We start from the raw sequence: 22,995 nt of genomic DNA, 5'->3' as shown, positions 1-22,995 counted from the left end.
CAGCTCTAGTAAAATCCCTTACAGTCCACAGTCTCATCACAACCTCACTGTTTGTCCCTTCCTAGGGGCGGTGGGGTAGCCTTGTTGTTAAAGTGTTCGCTCGTCGAGCCGAAAACCCGGGTTCTATTCCCCACATTGGTGCATTACGTGAAGCCCATTTCTGATGTCCTCTGCTGTGATATTGCTGGAATGTTGCTGGAATATTGCTGGAAGGAGTCGTAAAACCATACTCACGCAGTACCAAGCTGCGGATAACGGTACTTGTTTTGTTTGTTTGTAGTTTAACGTTTAACTCAACTATATTCCAGCTACATGTAATTAATTGAGTCTGGGACAGAAAATCCAGTGATTGACATCATGAGCATCGGTTTTCGTAATGGGGACACAATGTGATTCTTGATGTGATTGAAAAGTGTTTTACAATCTTTATATTTCGCTCAGTCATTCAATTTTATTATGATCATTCATCATAATAAACATCTTGAGGCGGGGACAAAAGCAGTCGAGTTCTCAGGTACTATTGACTATTTATAGATTCAAACATTGTTTGGGTACATATACCATTGGCGTTGATCTGGGTCATACTGAGTGGTAATTGACGGAAATGAAAGACCTGCATCACTTGGGGTCTCCTCCCACATCAAGCTGACACGTCATGATGGAACTGACAAACTGTTCAAAGCGGCGTTAAACTCACTCACACTCACTCACTCACTCACTCACACTCACGCTCACACTCACACTCACACTCACTCACACTCACTCACTCACTCACTCACTCACTCACTCACACACACAATCACTCACTCACTCACTCACTCACTCACTCACACTCACACTCACTCACACTCACTCACTCACACTCACACTCACGCTCACACTCACTCACTCACTCACTCACACTCACACTCACTCACTCACACTCACTCACTCACTCACTCACTCACACTCACTCATTCACTCACTCACTCACACTCACACTCACACTCACTCACACACTCACTCACTCACTCACTCACACACACTCACACTCACTCACACTCACACTCACTCACTCACACTCACACTCACGCTCACACACACTCACTCACTCACTCACTCACACTCACACTCACACTCACACTCACTCACTCACTCACACTCACTCACTCACTCACTCACTCACTCACACTCACACACTCACTCATTCACTCACTCACTCACACTCACTCACACTCACACACTCACTCACTCACTCACTCACACACACTCACTCACTCACACTGACACTCACTCTCTCACTCACTCACTCACTCACTCTCTCACACTCACTCACACTCACACTCACTCACTCTCTCACACACACTCACACTCACTCACACTCACACTCACTCACTCACACTCACTCACTCACTCACTCACTCACACTCACACTCACACTCACACTCACACACTCACTCACTCACTCACACTCACACTCACACTCACACTCACACTCACACTCACTCACTCACTCTATATTCTATTCGGGCTGAAGTGGGTGGTCTTTATACTGACAAGGGGCGGTCGGGCAGCCTAGTGGTTAAAGCATTCGCTCGTCATGCCGAAGACCCGGGTTCGATTCCCGACATGGGTACAATGTGTGAAGCCCATTTCTGGTGTCCCCCGCCGTGATATTGATGGAATATTGCTAAAAGCGGCGTAAAACCATACTCACTCACTCACTCACTCACTTTATAGTGACATATGGTCATTGTATCGAGGAAATCAAGCTGATTTATGAGAAGTAAAAACTTTCGTGGATCATATCTTAATCAGGAAGAGAATTTATGGATGTCAACTTCTTTATTATGAGGAACACAACGTTTCGGAGTATATACATACTCCTCCATCAGGTGAATACTCCGAAACGTTGTGTTCCTCATAATAAAGAAGTTGACATCCATAAATTCTCTTCCTTATGTGTATCACTTCTTAATGCCTTTCAAAGTCATAACCATAATCGTTCGTAAATAGAATATCTTCTGGTTTCACCACTGATAGGCACGTACCGCCTCCGTGGTCTAGTGGTAGAGCGTCCGCCCGGAGAGCGGAAGGTCCGGGGTTCAATCCACGGCCGCGTCATACCAAAAGACTTTAAAAGACGGTACTTGTTGTTACCCTGTCTGGAAATCGGCATTAAGTGGCTAAAACAAGGACTGGTCGGATCGGAGTCTATACTTTACTATACTATACTATACTATACTATACTATACTATACTATACTATACTATACTATACTATACTATACTATACTATACTATACTATACTATACTATACTATACTATACATAAGTGCAATAATCTTGGACGCGACGTTAAACCAAATTTCACCTCACCTCACCTCTGATAGGCACGTAAACTCACTATCTCTACCCGTGTAGCCCCGGACTGTTCAATTCTGGTGTTAGTCTCAAGTGTCCAGGGGTATTCATGATTTTGAAAGTTGGGTGCACATAACATCCAAGTCACTAAGTGACTTGGCGGTGTCTCCCAAATTATATATATTCATGAAATATTGTTACGTCCTCAAATTGTGTAAATAAATAAAAAGAATCAGGACATTTTCATCATGATATTGACAACATTCTACAACAGCAAAAGGATTTTTAAGAACTTATAAACATCCAGGGGCGTCATGCTATTGTTCTCCAGTCATAAACAGGGATGTTATATTATCCCTGGAATTTTATTAATACAACTTCCGTTTATATCAAAACATATTCATGTTTCTCGCTAGACATTTATTGAAAATTTGCATTTGAACACAATGTAAGGGACTGTAAAATAAAATGAGAAACACTTTCTTTATATTCCGGCTGATCGAACACACAATTTTCGTATCTGTAGCCCAGTGAGTGTACAACTAGGCCACAGAAGCGCTGGTACAACACAATGCTTTCAAAATCGTCTTTTACAAGTACCCGTACCCCAACAACAGATCTTTTACGCCCGCTTCCTCAGCTTCATGGCTAGTATGTTTAACATATTTAACTGTTCATAATTATTGTTTTATGTTTCTATTTCGGTTTATAAGTTAGAAAAAACACTAACCCTGTTTTTTATGAGATTTAAAACCCTCGTCCTCGAGTTATCCCTTGGATTCGGGTTTTGAATCTCATAAAAAAACACTCTTTTATTCTACACATAGTACACAGTCCTCAATAAATCCAATTGCACAGGTTTCAGCGACATCCAAACACTGGTGTGGGTCATTAGTCCATGGGCAAGCTGTACCTTTTGTCGATTCTCAATTTCTCGCTTGATAGGCTTTCGGGGAGCTGGGCTTGGGTTTCTCATCATTGAGTTTTGATCACGTGGTTACAATCCGACCGAGGATCGGCACTCAGGTGCCTCCCACCTCATTAAAATCAGATCTTAGTTTACGCTACCGCTAAACAAAGATCTGAGGACATCCCATTACGGGTCACGTCAGACCGACACGTTAAAGTGATGAATTTTGCGTTTGGTTGTTCTTATTTGTATTCTCCGCCCTCTTACACATTAATCATCAACCTAACTTGAAAGAAGTCGGATTTCCACTCTACCAAGCCCTCGAATCCCTGTCTAAAAAATACAACTGCTGCTGCCCCCCCCCCCCCCCCCCCCCCCCCCTAAAAAATAAAAATAAATTAAAAAATAAAATAAAAATAAATAAATAAATAGTGAGTGAGTGAGTATGGTTTTACGCAGCTTTTTTTTAGCAATATTCCAGCAATATCACGGCGGGGGACACCAGAAATGGGCTTCACACATTGTACCCATGTCGGGAATCGAACCCGGGTCTTCGGCGTGACGAGCGAACGCTTTAACCACTAGGCTACCCGACCGCCCCAAATAAATAAATAAATAAATAAATACAAACACACACACACTCAGAGGGTTTCCCTCAGTTAACCCCACCACCCCCCACCCCACCCCACCCACACCCATACACCCTTATATATTTCTCACATTACCTCCCCGTCCTTAGATAATTCTCACCCCACGTGTCCTCAGTTGACACTCATGATCTCCTTCCCTCAGTTAACCCTCTCCACCACCACCCCTCCCTCCATCCCACACACCCGCACTAATCTATTTCTCACATCCTATCCCACCCTCAGTTACAATTTGACGTCTAAACAGCAAGGCTTCAGCTTAATAGGAATGAGAGAAAAACGATGTCATCAAAGCGCAGTAAAATTGGTTGTTGAAATATCACCGATTATGTACAACATTAACCAGACGTATAAGCGAGCACATTTTGTAACGTCCATTACAGAACAACTATATTTGAAACAAGAGCAATGAGTCACCAGTAACCAAAGCAAGACCACCCAAGTTGAAGCCGTGTTTTCATTTTCGGAATGACGCTACAGAAATATTTACGTCATCAGTCTAACAAATTGTATGCCACATGCTGTAACATTCTGCTTGACATTTTCCTCTATTAAGTTTGACTTGCGTGACCTAATCCGAGTTGCAATAATTGTACGCTACTTAAGTATCTTAAACGTCACTGCATCAAGAATCTCTGTTTGCAATGACATCATTCAATTCTTACAATGACAATCTATCATACATAAAACCTCATTTTACAATTTGTTAATTCAATTTCCTTCAAATAGTTTAAATACAACCTCCGCCTATGCTTGTAAAAAATTGAACTGTTGCTCTGTGAATAGAATCCACCCCATGAAGATCCGGGTTAGAACAGGTCATCAGCAAGCAATGCTTGTCTTAAAAGGCGACTAACGGGATAGGGTGGTCAGGTTGATGCATGTCATCGTATCCCAAATGCGTAGATCGATGCTCATAATGTCAATCACTGGCTTCTCTGGTCCAGGCTCGATTATGTACAGACCGCCGTCATATAGCTGGAATATTGTTAACATTGAACAACAACAAAGAAACAAAAGTATCCTTTGCAATTGCGGAGTCCGTACAATCCAGCAGAACATGCAAGACAGTGACCTTCCAGTCACAAGGGGGCACGGGTGGCCCAGTCGTCTAAGGCGCCGCGATTCGCTGTGCAGAGTTGCGTCCCTTGGGCACGCCAGAAACCTATGATTGTGGGTTCGAATCCCGGTTCGCCCCGATTATGTTTCTAGGTTTGTCAGCACCATACCCGTGCTCGTCGGTTTCACCGAAGTGGTAAACGTCTGAGACCTGTATTTCTTTGGGCTTTCCTCCCACATTAAGCTGACACGCCGTGATATAACTTGAATACTGTTAAAAGCGGCGTTAAATCCAACTCACTCACCCCTCGCCCCTTTCCGTAACCTGCAAGAAGAAGCTATTCGGCTTGTCCCGGAATAACACGAGTTGGTCACGAATGGTCCAACTCGTGTTATTCCGTGACAAGCCGAATAGCGACTAGTCTTCTTGCAGGTTACGGAAAGGGGCGAGTGGTGACGAATGGAATGGCTCGGTGATTGGTGTAATGGTATCCCGACGGAGTAGATCGCGGATCACAATATCGATCACAGTATCGTCTGGTCCAGGCTCTGTTATTTACAGGCTGTCGTCATATAGCTGGGGTATTTTTAAGTATGGCGTTATACAACAAACACACTGACATGGAGAAGATAACAGTTAAATGGGAGCTATGGCTTGAGGATTGATATTAGCACCAGAAAAGGCAACTTTGATTTATATTCCAAGTGTTGGATTAAGAGCTGTTTTTTTTTATTGCAAGAAGCGAATTAAAAAGGCAATCCTATGTTGAATTGGATATAGTAGAACAATTATTGAAAAATATTGCAAAGATAGTTTTATGTGACGTTGTTTTGGGGACGGCTTCTCAGCCTCAACATTCTGGCGATTTATAAGATGTTCTTAAGGTTCCAAGGCAAAACTTTTAACTTTGATAAACAATCAAGCTGTTTTTAAATTACTTAAGCAGGCTCCACCATATACTATAGAGTCATAGCGCCGTCCAGTGTGCTTAAGCACTCTGTACTGTTGGAAAAGGGTGGTCGGATCTCCACACTTCGAATTTGAAACGCCTTTTTAATAGTCAAGGAGGGGCCTTCGGGCATTTTTTATACACTTTATGTGTGACAAAACAGTCGAATAATAAAAAATAATACCAGGAGATCCACCCCAACATCATTTTTTTTTAAAATAATGAGATCGAATATGTTTTCTTCCAAAATGGTATGTTGGGCTTAACTTTTAAAGCTTCAAACCATTTCAAGCGACCATTTTTGGATTTATATATACATATAATTGTAGTTGCCATTCATTAGTAGTTGTGGTTTTGCCACGGCGGGAAATATTTAAATCATACACAAAAGTGATCACATGGATCATTTAAAACGTTTGAAACGCCGCACTCAGCAATATTCCAGCTATATGACAGCGGTCTGTAAATAATCGAGTCTGGACCAGACAGTACAGTGATTGATATCATGAGCATCGATCCACTCAATTGGAATACGATGACATGCATCAACCAAGTCAGTGAGCCTGACCACCCGATTCCGTTAGTCGCCTCTTATAAGAAGCATATGATAAAGAGGTTATCGCGCTAAATACAATGTTTATTCCTAATACGGGATATTTACCATCCCCAAACACACTCGCGTGATAACCTATATTTACCACTACGATGTAATATCTGAGACGACTCTGGCGAGATCATGATCGGATGTCTGTAAATGGGTTTATTCGTGAAAGACCAAGCGCAAGTCTACATCTTTTAGACTGGTTCTCCCACAACCCGGAAGCGGAAGTGAGCGTAAAGGTATCAGCCCAGCACATGTACATGTTTTGATTTCTCACGCAATCGCTACGGAAATTTCATTTTCTGATGTAGCTGTCAGGTAATTTTGACAGTCGTTGGTTGAATTAATGGGAAGGACGGACGTAAACAACCTCAAAAGACACAAAATGAAGAAAGAGCACGTGCTTAATTGTAGCTTTTCGTCTTGGTATGACAGATTCAAAGATCTTACAATCAAAAGGTAAAATTGTAAATAGAGAATCTGTCACACTGACAGCTTTCGGTGTTCCTATTTTATCATTAACTCTGCGTGTGTATGTTGTGGTTGCTTCTATGTATAAAACTCCCCAAAGTATTTTGATGTCTGGTTGGTTTCGTTACGGATACTTTCATTGACTGATCCGATTCATCGATTATGTGTGATATATTTTGTGTGGATAAGATTTTATAACAATATTAACACTGTCAAAATCAATAATGTAACAACAACAAAGATTCTTCTCTGAACAGTGTTGAAGTCAGCCTATTCTTCGGGTGATGCAGTGTTATCAATTTGGGACATAATGCACAGTCATATAATATTCTCAACAAGTAAACAATGTAATGTGATGCTTCAGAAGACCATCTTGCAATTATTATCGCACATGTGCATGTAAGCAGAAAGTTGTTGCCATGGTTACACTAGATCGTCTGCTATATATGGAGAAGAAGATCAAGACCCCTAAACAGAAGTCGACTGCCTCCGTGGTCTAGTGAGAGTTGAGGGTTGGAGGTTTGATCCCCAGCTGCGTCATACCAGAAGATGTTAAAAGATGGTATACTTGTTCTTACCCTGCCTGGCGCTTGGCATTTAGGGGCTCAAACAAGGAGTTATTCGCTATGAGTCAGTATACTGTGTCTGAGTGGGGTATTCATGATTAAACTGTGGCATGGTATCTCAGTGTGCTAGCACTATAAAATCGTCTGGACTAGTACAAACAGCCACACACACAAACACACATGCATTAATGCATGTCACTATATAAGTGAAATAGTCTTGGACGTGATGTTAAACCTCATCTCACCTCCCCTCAATATAAATCAGCTGTTGATACGGTGTTACCCCGACACTAAATAATAGTTACATATAGAATGCTAAACGAGCTCCCATGTAAAACCAATTTGAATAGTGAATAGTTTTGGTATTTGACGAGCAAAAGCGAGGCAGATACCAGAACTATTCACGTTAATTGGTATTACACGGAAGCTCGTTTAGTATTTTATTTATAACTTGCCATTTATAACTTTCTTTAGAATTTCACTCTCGCGTTTGAATAGGCACACACCTACACAATCCACAACGTATTAATCCAATAGAGTTAACAGAATACGTCAAACGTTGACACAAATGTATTTAATACCATACAACAGCCAACCTTTAGAATTCAGACGTCTGTTCCACACAGTTATCGTAGCCCTAAGGTTAACGTAACTCACATTCTTTAACAGAAACTAACGACTTGCGCTACAATACGATCGCCTTGTGGAACGGGACCTGCACCACAAAGTCACAAAGTTTACAATCATGTCACAATACTCTTTGGCATGATTTGTGGAATTGTGTTGCAAGATGCACCAGCGAAACAATGCCAAGTGATGTCAGCCTAGCAACAGGGCTACTGGGGTCATTGAGTGTGCATTAGCTCCTCTCAGTGATCTAGCATCTCCTCACGCAATGTCATTGCATAAGCCAAGGGATGTTGAGAGCTTTCAATGTTTGTTAGTGTAACTTGTTCCCGCAGTACATAAGCACACGCTTTGGTATTACACAATGTGTAATACAGCTGTATGTTTATTAAACAGGTGATCTCTTCACAGGCAAGAAATAAAAAAATATGATCTCTATTTAGCATCCCTGGGCGTACAGACATGTGTAGCCAAAGTTGTTTCATTTGGAATTGTAAACATTTTCTTGAATGTTTTGTTGACTGAAATTTAATTATTTATTCATCAAAGACAGTGTAAATTGATCATAAAACAATACAATTACTCCTTAAAATATCTAAAATTTTGATAGGCATGTTATGTGATTATCATGATATCCCAATATCCGTAAAATATATTGAAATATATATTTTGATTGATGAATTGCATGTATTATGTAATAACCTAGTCAGATGTTGCAATGTTAAACTTTGCTGATCATGTATCTCTGGGCCGCAGGGGGGCGATGAGGTAGTCTAGTGGTTAAAGCAGTCACTCGTCACAATGAAGACCCGGGTTTGATTCCCCACATGGGTACAATGTGTGAAGCCCATTTCTGGTGTCCCCCACTGTGAAATTGCTCGAATATTGCTAAAAGCGTCTGAAATTGCTCACTCAATCGGTGGTGCAGGCTAAAACAGCACCTTACCATGTCACAAATTTTAACATGCAAAAACAGCACTGCTTTCCTGAAAACAGCTAATGAAGGTGCAGTGAAAATGGCACCTGATATTTATGACAATGATAAGAATGTTTTATGTAGTAGTATATACATTTATGCTCTTTTCATTGGTAACATTATTAATTATATTTCTATTCACAGCATTTACGGCATTGTAATCTTTTGAGTCTGTTTTTAAAGATTTCCTCCAAAGAAGTTGGAATATCGATGCATAAACATTGTTGTTTTGTTTCTATTGTTATTACTATCATTAGTATGATTGTTCTTACCTTCGATAATATTGTTGGTCTTCATGGCAACATTGAACGGGATCGTGGAGAGAGAAGGTGGAGTGCGTGATCCATTAAATTAACCACGTTGTTACCATGGTTACCTGGTTATTCTTCTAAAAAGCCCAAAGTTGATGCCAAAAAGTTAATGTCAGAAATTTCAGGGTCTCTTCCTTCATCCATCTGGTTTCTTCAGAAGTATCTTCTTTTCACAGTTATTTCTATTTATTTCATTTAATGCTTGTTTTTAAAAACCAAAGTAGAAACAGATTTTAACAGTGTGTCATCATCATGATCATGATCCTCACCATGCTACAAACTGCTGGTTTACGGGCTGCAGTGGTATCTATAACTGAATATTGGTGTCTGTCCAGAATTGACTTATATCAAGTTACATGTTGCCACGATATTCCTGATACTAAAAGAACATGCTAATGCAATAAACAGCAATTAATCGGTCCCAGTTTGACTGTTCATTTATCAATCTCATTAAAATCATATCTAAGTTCTCACTGCCGCTAAACAAAGATCTGAGGACATCCCATCAGGGACTCTGACCGACCACTGAAAAGACTAACAAGAAGTCGACATCAACCAATTAGCAGTTTTCTCGAGCTCTACGGCACTCGTTTCAACCCTGCGACTTCCATTTCAGACTATAGGCTTGAAAAATATGTTGACACAGTTCTCGATTAAAATTTTGAAAACTGAACAAACGAACATTCCGGAATGTCTAATATATGGTTGCGATTGTATGGCGGTGCTTCCCAGGTACTGTACTGTACTGCCTCCTCCGTTCAAATGTTTATCCCAAGGAAGTGAGAGATAGACGATAATCTTGACGGAATCAGTTGTTCGGTCTGTAAATGTCGTTCAGAATACCCTGTGTTAACGTTTTCAAGGATGCATGATTAGAAAATATATTCCGAAGGTCACTATCATGATCTGGTAAGTGACGCTTTGATTGGTCGGATGAAAGGTCGTTCTGACGTGACCCGTAGTGGGATGTCCTCAGATCTTTGTTTAGCGATAGCGAGAACTAAGATCTAATTTTAATGAGATTGTTCACTTATGCATTACTTAGTGGTGTGATGTTTGGTGTTACAGTGTGGTGCTGCCTCTACCTCAAGAATTCATCGACTACCTTCACAAGGATGGCGTTGTGCTGCCAGAGGGGTAAGTAGGAGGCGCTGACATTGTCGACTGTGTTGTTGTTGTGTGTATTTATTACTCTCGTAGAAATTGCACTGTTAGAAATCAGTGCTAACCTGGCAGTCAAATGTCCATAGGGGCTAGAAATCCATATATCCTTGTTTAGAAAGTCACAGAGAGCCATATTTGAACTTCTGAGGGACTTCTGGCCTGATTTTCCAGGTGTTCTTCTATTGTTCTATTAACTGGATGTGACCATACGCTGTGCATGTTGTAGCGAGCATAGTGAGATAATAGGACCTTTAGTTTTCAAGTTAAAAGTAAACAAATCAAACATTGGGTTGTATACCCTCCAGGGAGCTGAGAATGAAATTTGAGTTCACACTGATCCATTGACCGGGATGATGATAATGTTGTGTCATGAACATTCACTTGGTGAATGGAATCTGACGCTTTATACATGGAGTTATTGTTACAATATTTTCTGATTTTGATCCTCAAGGCAGGAATTCATCCTGCTTGCACACTTCAGGGAACTGTTGCAACTTAAATATGTGCATGTTACCATGGTAACTGTGTTATTAAGACCCATATGGATAATGTGTTTCCTGTATTCTGTTTACAGTTCAGTACAGGGGAGCTCTCAATCAAGACCAGAGGATGAAAATGATGATGATGATGTGAGTTGAACCAGTCACACCTGAACATGATGTTGCTGGACACCACTTGGTGTGCCATCCTGGCACTACGTTTCATTGATTACACAGGATGTGCTGATGTCATGACATGGCTGTTTACACAGCATTAGATGATGTCATAACATGATTGTTTACATGATATTACACAGTATGTTATAACGTCATGTTTGTTTACATGATATTACACAGTATGTTATAACGTCATGTTTGTTTACATGATATTACACGTTATAACATCATGATGTTTGTTTACACAATATTACACAGCATGTTATGATGTCATGTTTGTTTATACGATATTACACAGCATGTTATAACGTCATGATGTTTGTTTAAACGATATTACACAGCATATTATAATGTCATGTTTGTTTACGCGATATTACACAGCATGTTATGATGTCATGTTTGTTTATACGATATTACACAGCATGTTATAACATCATGATGTTTGTTTAAACGATATTACACAGCATATTATAATGTCATGTTTGTTTACACGATATTACACAGCATGTTATGATGTCATGTTTGTTTATACGATATTACACAGCATGTTATAACGTCATGATGTTTGTTTACACGATATTACACAGCATGTTATGATGTCATGTTTGTTTACACGATATTACACAGCATGTTATGATGTCATGTTTGTTTATACGATATTACACAGCATGTTATAACGTCATGATGTTTGTTAACACGATATTACACAGGATATCATGACATGTGTTTGTTTGTTTGTCCAGGACGTTGACTGGGGGTCAGGCAGTGCAGCAGTGGCAGTGGTAGGTATCCATCCTCGGCATACAGTGGGCACTGTAAACACCCCAGTGTTGGGCCCTGATGTGTAGATTCCAAATTGATATCACTGTGAGATAATAAACACAATAAACACAGCTTGTGTTAAGCGGCATGAGACACTTCTAACCTTTTTATGTTTTGGCAGTAAATGTAAATCATGTTAATGAATGTACTAAATTGGAGGAGTTTTTCCATAATAGAAACCTGGGATTTATCTAGACCTGCTCCAAGTCTGATATTCGGCCACATGTCTGAAACAATTGACATTAAGAATTTCCCGGATTCAAATAAAATATATTGCCAAGTTATGTTATTATAGTAAACACTTATGTATTTGCTTTGGAGAGGTGACCTGTATTTTAGACATGTTTAATGCACCAATAAACCATGATAAACAAGAAGAGTAGTTTAGTTGAATGAACCATAATTGAATGAACTATTCAAATACCCCTGAATTTATGAAAATAAGGACTTTTTAGAAAGTCCCAATTTTGAAAAATTATGATTTTCCCCATTTTGTCAGCCCAGGGTACTTAGTTTGTGAATCCTAGATAACTCCCAGGAAACCTGGCAGCGGGATATTGGGTTAATAATGACCATTCTGTGTGTCAGGCGCCGGAGTTCCCTGAGTTTGAGAGGCTGGTGAAGAAGGCCATACAGAAGCTGGGGGGGAGAGTGTTCCCCAAACTCAACTGGAGTGCTCCACGGGTTAGTCTGAGACTATGATAGAGCTATGAGGAATTAGGGATTATCTGTGCCAATGGGGTGAATTGTATAAGTCCCGAAGTTTTGCCGGGGACAGCATTCATTCACGGGTCACAGATAATCCATAATCCCCAGTTTTGAGATGGTTATTCCATGTATTAATCATTTTAAGAATGAATATGAAGAAAATCTATGAACCGTCAACCCTAATGACAAACTTGTCTGAAGTCAGTTATCATTTCAAATTGCATTGTTATCACCAATGATTTTTTGTTTGTTTGTTGTTTAATGCCACACTCAGCAATATTCAAGCTATATGACAGCGGTCTGTAAATAATCGAGTCTGGACCAGACAAGTGATTGACATCATGAGCATCGATCCATGCAATTGGGATACACTGACATACATCAACCAAGTCCGCGAGCTTGACCACCCGATCCCGTTAGTCGCCTCTTACCACAAGCATAGTCGCCTTTTACAACAAGCATGGGTTGCTGAAGACCTATTCTACCTGGATCTTCACCGGTCTCTCAGCAATGAGTGAGTGAGTGGGTGGGTTTGGTTTTACGCCGCTTTTAGCAATATACCAGCAATATCAAGGCGGGAGACACCAGAAATGGGCTTCACATGTTGTACCCATGTCGGGAATCGAACCTGGGTCTTCGGTGTGACGAGCGAACGCTTTAACTACTAGGCTACTCGGTGTGATTTCATAGAGCTTCAACTGACCAATCAGTGTTAAGAATTGCTAAAATTCACTTATGCATAATAGTCTTATTTGGCATTTAGAAATTGGATATGATAATAGTTATTAATACAAGGATTATTATGGATGACAACTTTATCATACATATTCACCTGATGAAAGAGCAAGAGGTAGCTCTGAAACATTGTGTATGTATAATAAAGAAGTAGTTATCTATAATACTCCCTGTCATCACATGTTCATGTCATAAGAGGCGACACGATCAGGTGACTTGTCATCGTATCCAAATTGCGTAGATCGATGCTCATGATATCAATCACTGGATTGTCTGGTCCAGACTTAATTATTTATAGTCCGTTGTCATATAGCCTGAATATTGTTAAGTGCGGCGTTAAACAACAAACAAACGAACAAACAAACAACATGTTCATATATCAAAAAGTTCAATTCAATTACCATAACTTTATTCCTGTAGATTAGCCAAATGAGAAGACGTTTGCTAAGTTTACCATTTGTACTCTTGATGTTAAACAATTGTTTTGCTGACAAAAGGACGATTGATCATTCAGGCTCAGCTTGACTGCAGTATCCATGACAAGGTAAGTATGATGAACTCTGCCCTCTGTTGTGTTGCAGGATGCGACGTGGATTTCTTTTGATAAAACCCTGAAGTGCACATGTCCCAGTGATGTCTACCTTCTGTTGAAAAGTTCCGATTTCATCGCACATGATTTGTCACAGCCGTAAGTTTCGTGGTTGATATTTGCATGTACTCTCACTCACTCACCTGCCTTTTCTTGTCCATCCTGTTCATATTTACATGTGTGAGTGTTGTTAGGCTAAAGAAAATAGTAGTCTTAGTTCTCAGGCACTGGCCACATCATCATCAAGTTCATCACACGTTTCGTTTTTATTTCCATTTAAAAAAACAAACAACCCCAATCCTTAAATATTCCAAGTCCAACAGTTGTCAAATACTGTATTCCAGTATTTCACTCATCAAGGAATACATTTATGTAGGGAGGCCCTTTCCCAGGTTGATGGTACACAACTGGTTTTATTTGGTTACATACTAGTTTGAACAAGAGCAACAACACAAAACCACCACCTGTGGGCACTATATTTTAAAAAAACATTGCTGAGAACCAATTCTTTTATTTTTTAAAGCCTTATATTCACCATTAGCAGTTTAGCTTATGATGATCATTGTTCCAGTTATATAACAAACATGTGTTTAAGAATAAAGTCTGGGTGTTATCAAGTTAAGATTGATGATGATGATGATGATGATGATGATGATGATGGTGATGATGGCCCTGAAATGCTGTACAAACATTTTGAGAGAAAAAAAGAAACATTATGCCATGGATGTTAGCAGTCCTAATTCAATCAAAAATAATTTTGAAGCCATCAACAGAGCCAGCGTCTGTTTTCATCACTCTTTGATATTGTGGTAGTTGTAAGTACAAAGTTTCAAGGTCTGTTTGTTTACAGGTTTCTCCATTGTTCTGACTGTGACCTTGAGATGGCGCGAGCAGACGTTAAGTATGACCTGATCCTGAGGCGATGGCAGGATCTGCAGCCTGGCATGGAGTTCAGGTGTTTCGTCAGGAACAAGAAACTGATTGGTAGGTAAATCTCTGTCTGATGGGGGCATGCAGCATGGCAACAAGTTGGACTTAGGTTCTATAAGGGTGGTGTTCGTTTCCAGAGCATAACTCAAAAACCGTTAAATACTTTCTTACAAAACTTTGCATGTCTACCAGGCACATACTGAACTGGTGCCTTTTGATATATAGCACTTTTAGAAATTTTTATTGTTTATGTTTCCATGACAACAAGTTGGATTTAAGTTTTAATATAGGATTGGTTTACTTAAGTAGTATAACAAATAAACTGTTAAATATTTCCTTGCCAAACATTGCATGTCTATATATAAAGCGCATACTGAACTAGTGCCATTTGATATTAAGGAGTTTTAGAAATGTTTATTTTAGAATTTCCATTGCAGCTATTTTGACATGGGCTAAGAGAAATGTTGGGTCAGTTACCTGGTTTGGGACCATAACGTGTTAAAATGGGCGGGGGATATAGATGACTTTGTCAACTATATGCTTGTTTTCTTTAAGGACCAGTACAAATAACTAAATGGTGGTCTGTTGTTATTTTGGGGATGAACAAAGTAATTTAAGTTTGTATGACTTTTGAAATCAGTGATAGATCAAGCCTAAAACTCTAAGTAACATTGTGTCTAGTAGATCCAACACGACCAGTAGATTTGTTTGGTGCTGGTTATTTGGAACACTGACAAATAAATAAATGTTTTTAATAAAAATAGAAAATAAATGAATAAATATATAATTATTTTAATATAAATAAATAAATAAATAAAAATAGAAAATAAATGAATAAATATATAATTATTTTAATATAAATAAATAAATAGATAAATAAATAAATAAATAAATAAATATAGCAAGTTAGTCATATTATTACACTACCTGGTTGTACAAATGTTCATGGAAGTGTCACCAGTTTTGATATTCTGCCTTTGCAGCTATATCTCAGAGACATCACATCCAGTACTACGCCTTCCTGGAGAGTCAGAAAGATGAGATCATCAGCGACATTCAGGCATTCTTCTATCACATGATCTCCAACAAGTTTCCTGATGAGAGCTGTAAGTACTGTACACAAACTAGGTTTTGAGGCTTTGGGAAAATTCCCAGACTGATCAACATTTTCTTTGTTTGAGTGGTGTCCTCCATAGTCTTGTGGATAGAGTGTCTGACTGGAGAGCGGAACATTGGGGGTTTCGATTCCCTGGCCTCATCATACCAGAAGATTGGTACTTGTTGTTTCCCTGCCTGGTGCTCGGCATTAAGTTGATAAAACAAGGACTGGTGGGCTTGGTATACAGTGCTTTGAGTGGGGTATCCATGTTAAACTGTGACATGGTATCTCAGTGGGCTAGCACTATAAAATCGTCATTAATCAGGACAAGTACAAGCAGCCACACACACATGTACATGCACTTCGTTATACATGTAATGCAAAAATCTTGGACGTGATGTTTAACCTAATTTCACCTCATCTCACAAGCAGCCACACACATACACACACATGTACATACATGTTGCTATATAAGTGCACTAATTTTGGATGCGACGTTTACCCCCATTTTACCTCATGACTGAAATACCATTCAGTGAGGTGTTACAACCAAACTCAATATCTCCTTGTTTTAAATCATTTTTTCAAAGGTGTAACTGTACAATGTCTTTCACATTTGTCAATTATATTTTGACAATTCAAAAGGTCTTAAGAAATGATGTAAATGAACCAGACAAGTTGAGTTTAACCACAGACAATAATAACCATTTGAAACACTATAACTCGGCTATCAGCAGGTTCACATTTTACCCTTACTGTACAATGTTTAGGCTAAAATAAATAATAGTCTTTGTTCTAAGGCCCTGCCAGCAGAAGATAAAGTCTGCCGCACATTTCATTTTTATTTCCATTTAAAAAAATATAAAAATCTTTATATATTCCGTGTCTCGAACACACGACCCCGGCAGTGAAATGCTACAATATTTAAGAAGAACATAATTTCCCCGAAATGATTGTAAACAAACTTTTGTTACATACTAGCTTGAACAACCAAAAAAAATACACCGCCTGCCCGCACAATATTTTCAAAAGTCATTGCCTGAGAACCAATTCTATTATTTTTTTAAGCCTTTCCGGGTATTAGGATACTGGCTGCTGTAGTATCAGTATCATGCCTGTCAAACAATTCATGTAATATTTGTATCATGTATGATCTTCGATCTTTCATGGTGTCATCTATCAGTTGTTTTTTTTATTTTTCAGATGTGTTTGATGTATACAGGAAAGATAAGGTACATCAATTAAGTTATCTTGAACAAATAATTCGGCAACGAGCCGTGAACTTGTGCAATATGCTTATTTTGGAATATAAGAATATTTTATTTTTACCGGTTTCCTTAACAACAAATAGGACTTTAAAATGAGGGTAGGACTTTGCTTCTGGGGTTGAATTACGATCAGTATTTCCTGATGAAACTCAAACTTCCATGCTTGTTTGTTGTACTCTTAAAGTTAAGGGACGACTCAGTAGATTGGGTGGTCAGTCTCAGTGACTTGGTTGACATACCCCAGTGACGTGGATTGTTGTTCACAATATCAATCACTGGCTTGTCCTGTCCAGACTCGACTATTTACAGGCTGTCAGAAGCTGGAATATTGCTGAGTGTGTGACAAACATCAAACAAACACACACACACATGTTCACCAATCAAATGACTTAGGGCTTTCCACCTACATCAAACTGACATGATATAACTAAAGTACTGCTCGAAGCATCATGACTTACTCAGCATCCAACTCACTCACCAGTAACCCATGCTTGCCGAAAAAGGCGACCATGCTTGACATAAGAGGCGACTAACGGGATCGATTGGACAGGCTCGCTGACTTGGTTGATGCATGTCATCGTATTCCAATTGCGTAGATCGATGCTCATGATGTCTATCACTGGATTGTCTGGTTCAGACTTGATTATAGCTTCGGCGTTGAACAACAAACAAACAACTGACTCACTTATACTCCTGCATCTTAAACCCATGACTTCCCGTGCAGACATTCCCTATCTCTTATCCAGGGCCACCTGACTCTGGTGGACTTCAACCCGTTCGGTGAGGTGACGGATGCCCTGCTGTTTACATGGGAAGAACTGGCCAATGACAGTGGAGAACTCAAGGCTGAGGTCAGACACTGTGTTGAGATGAACAAAATGAGCTTGTGTCGTACTGATTTAATCATGTTTGTGAAACTAGTGCAAGGATCTTTTGTATTTCCCGAGTGAGAGAGACCATTTGATACAAGTAGGAATAGATAAGATTCCACTGTCACCTGCTGGTACGAGAACACCATGTTTCTACAGATGGTTGCAAGTACTGAGTCAATGCATGGGATGCAAGGAAGCAGAGGATGCAGATGAAAGGATAGTCAAACAACTATTGCCAAGGAAGAGTTATAATTTTGGTGGGGTAGGGGGTGAGATTGGTCTTAGGTCATATTTTGCTGCCCCCCCCTCCATTATATGTAAGATATACTTCATGGCCCCCACAAATACATGTAACAATTTTCATGAATACCTCCCCCCCCCCCCCCCCCACCCTCCCAAGATATAAATTACCCATACAGGTCCCTTATGAAGTTCAAATTGGTCCCTCATGTAGTTGATAAAGTTTGATGCGCTCACTCTTTCTTTTGCTGTGTCATTTTTTCATGACACCCCCTTTAATCTCCACACTTCAGGACAGGCTGTGGCAAAATGTAATGTTTTTGATAACAAAATCCTTGTGAAGCTGATATGTCAACATGACGCCAACAATGATATACTGCGAGGTCATAACAGTATTGTCTGCTGTGTGTCAACAGTAGCATAGGCCCGTGAAGATCCAGGATGGAATAGGTCTTCAGCAACCCATGCTTGCTGTTAAAGGCGACTATGCTTGTCGAAAAAGGCGACTAACGCTGACTTGGTTGATGCTTGTCATCGAGCCAAATTGCGTGGGTTGATGCTCATGTTTTCAATCACTGGATTGTCTGGTCCAGAGTCGATTATTTACAGACCACCGTCATATAGCTGGAATATTATTAAACAACAAACAAACAAACAAACAAGAGCATATGAAGTCCTTATCACTGCCGTACCTTGTATACATTCTTATTAACTGGCTTATCTCAACCATATGGCAGATAATCCCATCAATGAATTTGAAAATTTGGTGTTGTATCAGTTGGTGTAGAATCAAAGCTACTGCTCTCCTTTTGCCATGTTTGCATTTTCCGCCGCTTTTTTGGAATACCAGAAATGGGCATCACACATTGTAGTGGGAAATCAAACCGGGGCCTTCAGCGTGATGAGCAAACACTTTAACCACTAGGCTACCCAAGTCAGCTGACAGTGTTAGTTTAAACATCACATAGTCAAGTTTCGTTAATCCGACAATCGGCTTTATCCAACACAAATGAGGGGAACCGATTAAATCAGTGCTATTTAGACCCCTTAATCCGACAATCTCGCACTCCGACTCCGACTCACCTAATTTGCAATGAATTACCAAAATCACTCTTTAATCAGTCTCCGTGAATCATGACTCCGTGGACATCTGCCCACGAGTACATAGCCCCGTGTTTTGAGTGAGTGAGTATGGTTTTACGCTGCTTTTAGCAATATTCCAGCAATAACACGGGGGGACACCAGAAATGGGCTTCACACATTGTAGCCATGTCGGGAATCGAACCCGGGTCTTCGGCGTGACGAGCAAAGGCTTTAACCACTAGGCTACCCGACCGCCCCTTGTGTTCCTGAGGAGAGCTGGTACAGTAACATAGAATTTGAAAGTTTATTTATGTTTTTTGTTGGTATATAAAAGGGGGATATAGTGAAGAATATTATGTATGATTTTTCTATCGCTGAGGACATCCCATTACAGGTCACGTCAGAATGACCTTCCAATTGACCATTTGTCCAATTTTTTGTCCTAGTTTCGTTTATCCGACATACTCTTTAATCCGACATAATCATATGCAACCAACAATGTCGGATTAATGGGACTTGACTGTATTTGTGACTGTCCCAATCTGGACTCTGTTGGACTGATGACTTGGTTGATTGGTGTGACGTTGCTCATGGTATGAAACATTGGTTTGTCTGGTCTTGACTCAGTTATTGACTGACTGGAGTGAAAACAAGACACGTTATAATGCCTGATGATCCTTCAGTGTTTCTTTGTTTCCCTTCCTAGCGCCCTGAGTTTCGGTTCCTCCAGAGCAAGGATGGAGTACAGCCCAACCCCTTCGCCTACTTCGCCATGCCGCGGGACTTCGTCGACCTGGCTGCTGGGGAGGATCCCTACAAGCTCATGGACCTCCTGCACCTGGTATGATCAGGATGATAGACTTCCATATGCTGAACTCTGTGGGGATTCCAGGGCAGAGAAGGTCCTCAGTTCCCCATGCTTGTCAAGGGATGACTGGGATGAGGGTTCTGGGGCAGAGAAGGTCCTCAGTGCTCCCCATGCTTGCCGTGAGATGACTGGGATGAGGGTTCTGGGGCAGAGAAGGTCCTCAGTGCTCCCCATGCTTGCCGTGAGATGACTGGGATGAGGGTTCTGGGGCAGAGTTGGTTGGTTCTAAGTACCCCATGTTTGTTGTAAGAGGTGACTTATAAATATGAGGATTCCAGGGCAGAGGTCCTCAGTGCCCCATGCTTGTCATAAGAGGTGACTTGGATGAAGATTCCGGGGCAGAATTGGATGGTTCTAAGTACCCCATGTTTGTTGCAAGAGATGACTGGGATGAGGATTCTGGGGAAGAATTGGTTGGTCCTAAGTGCCCCATGTTTGTTGTAAGAGATGACAAGCATAGTCGCCTTTTACGGCATGCTGAAGACCTATTCTACCCCAGATCTTCATGGGTCTTTTAACCATGAATAACCAAGATGCAAAATTCTGCTTGTCTTGCAGTTTATGTTGCTGAATCAGGTACTTCCACAATTCTGTTGCTTGTATTCACCTGCCACACATGTTCAGCAATATGTTAATATATGTGTTCTGTTTTATAGAAAGTGCAGACTTCCACCAGCGAGAACACATCATCTGACGAGGACACCACCAGTTGACCTCCAGAGGAGTCTAGGCAGACTATTCTTGTGTAAATACAGTCATCATTTTGTACATAAAGCAGTGAAGTGCATCTGGTCTTTGTGTTGTTTGCCTGGTCGTGTCATGGGAAATCAAGTTGCCTCACTATAACAACCAGGTCACAGTGAATACTTGTTCTTGTGAGCTGGACACACATCAAGGTACTTTCCAAACACAACAGCCATTTGGACCACCTGATACACAATTACCCAATTGCCTCATTAAACATACATGTTGGGTGCAAGGTTGGTCCAGTCATCTAAGGCTTGGTTTGTTTGTTGTTGTACACCACATTCAGCAATATTCCAGCTATATGACTGGACCAGACAATCCAGTGATTGATAACATGGGCATGAATCTCTGCAATTAGGATACGATGACATGCAATCAACCAAGTCAAGAAGCTTGACCACTCAATCCCTTTAGTTGTCTCATACTAGAAGCACAGGAAGCTGGGGATTTATATTGGTACAGGAATTCCCATGTGTCTCACAAGAAGTCTCTGTTTAGAATTGTGTCCCTTAGGCATGCCAGGATCCTATAATTGTGAGTTTGAGTCCAAGAATCATCCCGAGTATGATTAATTGTCAGCACTGTACCAGTAATCATGGTTTTCGACCCATGAAGATTCGGGGTAGAATGGAATTCTTCATCAACCCATGCTTGCCGTAAAAGGTGACAAAAGTTATCGTAAGAGGCGACTAACAGGATTGGGTGGTCAGGCCCGCCGACTTGGTTGATGAATATCATCGTATCCCGATTGCGTTTATCGATGCTCATGATGTCACCTGATTGTCTGGTCCAGACTCTATTATTTACAGACCACTGTCATATAGCTTGAATACTGCTGAGTTTGGCATCACAAAAGAAAACCAAAAACCAAATAAACTCATTGGTTTCACCAAAGTAAATTCTCATATCTTGCTTCCTCTCACATAAAGCTGACATGCCGTGTTTTAACTGAAATACTGTTCACAACGGTATTAACCCAAACTAACACTCTCGTAAAACATACTACAAAATAAAAACAGAAGTCCAGACTGACATTAAATATTTTATAGAGAATCCTCAAGAGCAATTGTTTTCTGTGGTAAATGAAATATGGTATCTCCACACAGGCACATGGATGAAACTGAAAATATCATACGAGTCAACAACCCCTTCAGGTTATACAACACTGGTGTAACAAAGTAACAAGAATATGTAACAGCCGACCTTCGAGGTCAACTTGAGCAGAATGAGATCTGTGACATAAATAGTACTTAACACTATGGACATGATGACATACATGGACATATAACATTACTTGCCCAAGGGCAGTCGCTGTGTGGTCCCTGCCTAAAGCCATTATCGGTATTTACTTATCTTCTGTTGGATCACACGTCCACCCACTCTATTTTCATCAAAACTGAAAACTACATACAGTCAAACACTTGTGTTGATCAAACCAGAGACCATATAATATTATCTATAATATGGTCTCTGGTCAAACTTATGGTTACCTTGAAGTAAAAGCTTGATCCCATCAGTAAATGTATGCAAAGTTCATTTTTCGGTTGTGTCGAACTTCAGAAAACTCAAGGTATTTACATATGTCCTGTCAACTTCAACACAACTGTGTTTGACTTTAATTAAAATATTTTTGGACATCACATATTTAAGAATATTTTGTGATTACCCAAGTGGCTTAAAATATCAATGACCTTAATATGATGCTTAATTTGACATTGATATTTTAGCAAATTGATCAGTCATAGTAGACTTGG

The 22,995-nt window shown here is 40.1% G+C and overlaps 1 protein-coding gene across 1 annotated transcript; it reads left to right on the top strand.

Annotated features, from left to right (window-relative positions):
• The first annotated feature begins 6,732 nt into the window (after nucleotides 1–6,732).
• LOC124136359 (cell division cycle protein 123 homolog) lies at nucleotides 6,733–21,281 on the top strand. The gene is made up of 12 exons (XM_046502285.2): nucleotides 6,733–6,968; nucleotides 10,529–10,597; nucleotides 11,199–11,253; nucleotides 12,024–12,062; nucleotides 12,691–12,786; nucleotides 14,127–14,233; nucleotides 14,985–15,118; nucleotides 16,048–16,170; nucleotides 17,367–17,395; nucleotides 18,178–18,282; nucleotides 20,333–20,467; nucleotides 21,151–21,281. Exons 1-12 carry the CDS (start codon nucleotides 6,856–6,858, stop codon nucleotides 21,205–21,207), a joined length of 1,062 nt encoding a protein of 353 aa, XP_046358241.1. The 5' UTR covers nucleotides 6,733–6,855; the 3' UTR covers nucleotides 21,208–21,281.
• Nucleotides 21,282–22,995: the final 1,714 nt, after the last annotated feature.

This window comes from Haliotis rufescens, unplaced genomic scaffold, assembly GCF_023055435.1.
Source record: "Haliotis rufescens isolate VD_foot unplaced genomic scaffold, xgHalRufe1.0.p SCAF_22, whole genome shotgun sequence".
Taxonomy (NCBI): Eukaryota; Metazoa; Mollusca; class Gastropoda; order Lepetellida; family Haliotidae; genus Haliotis; species Haliotis rufescens.
The sequence above is the reverse complement of the archived record's forward strand: the minus strand, read 5'-3'. Positions and strand labels throughout refer to the sequence as shown.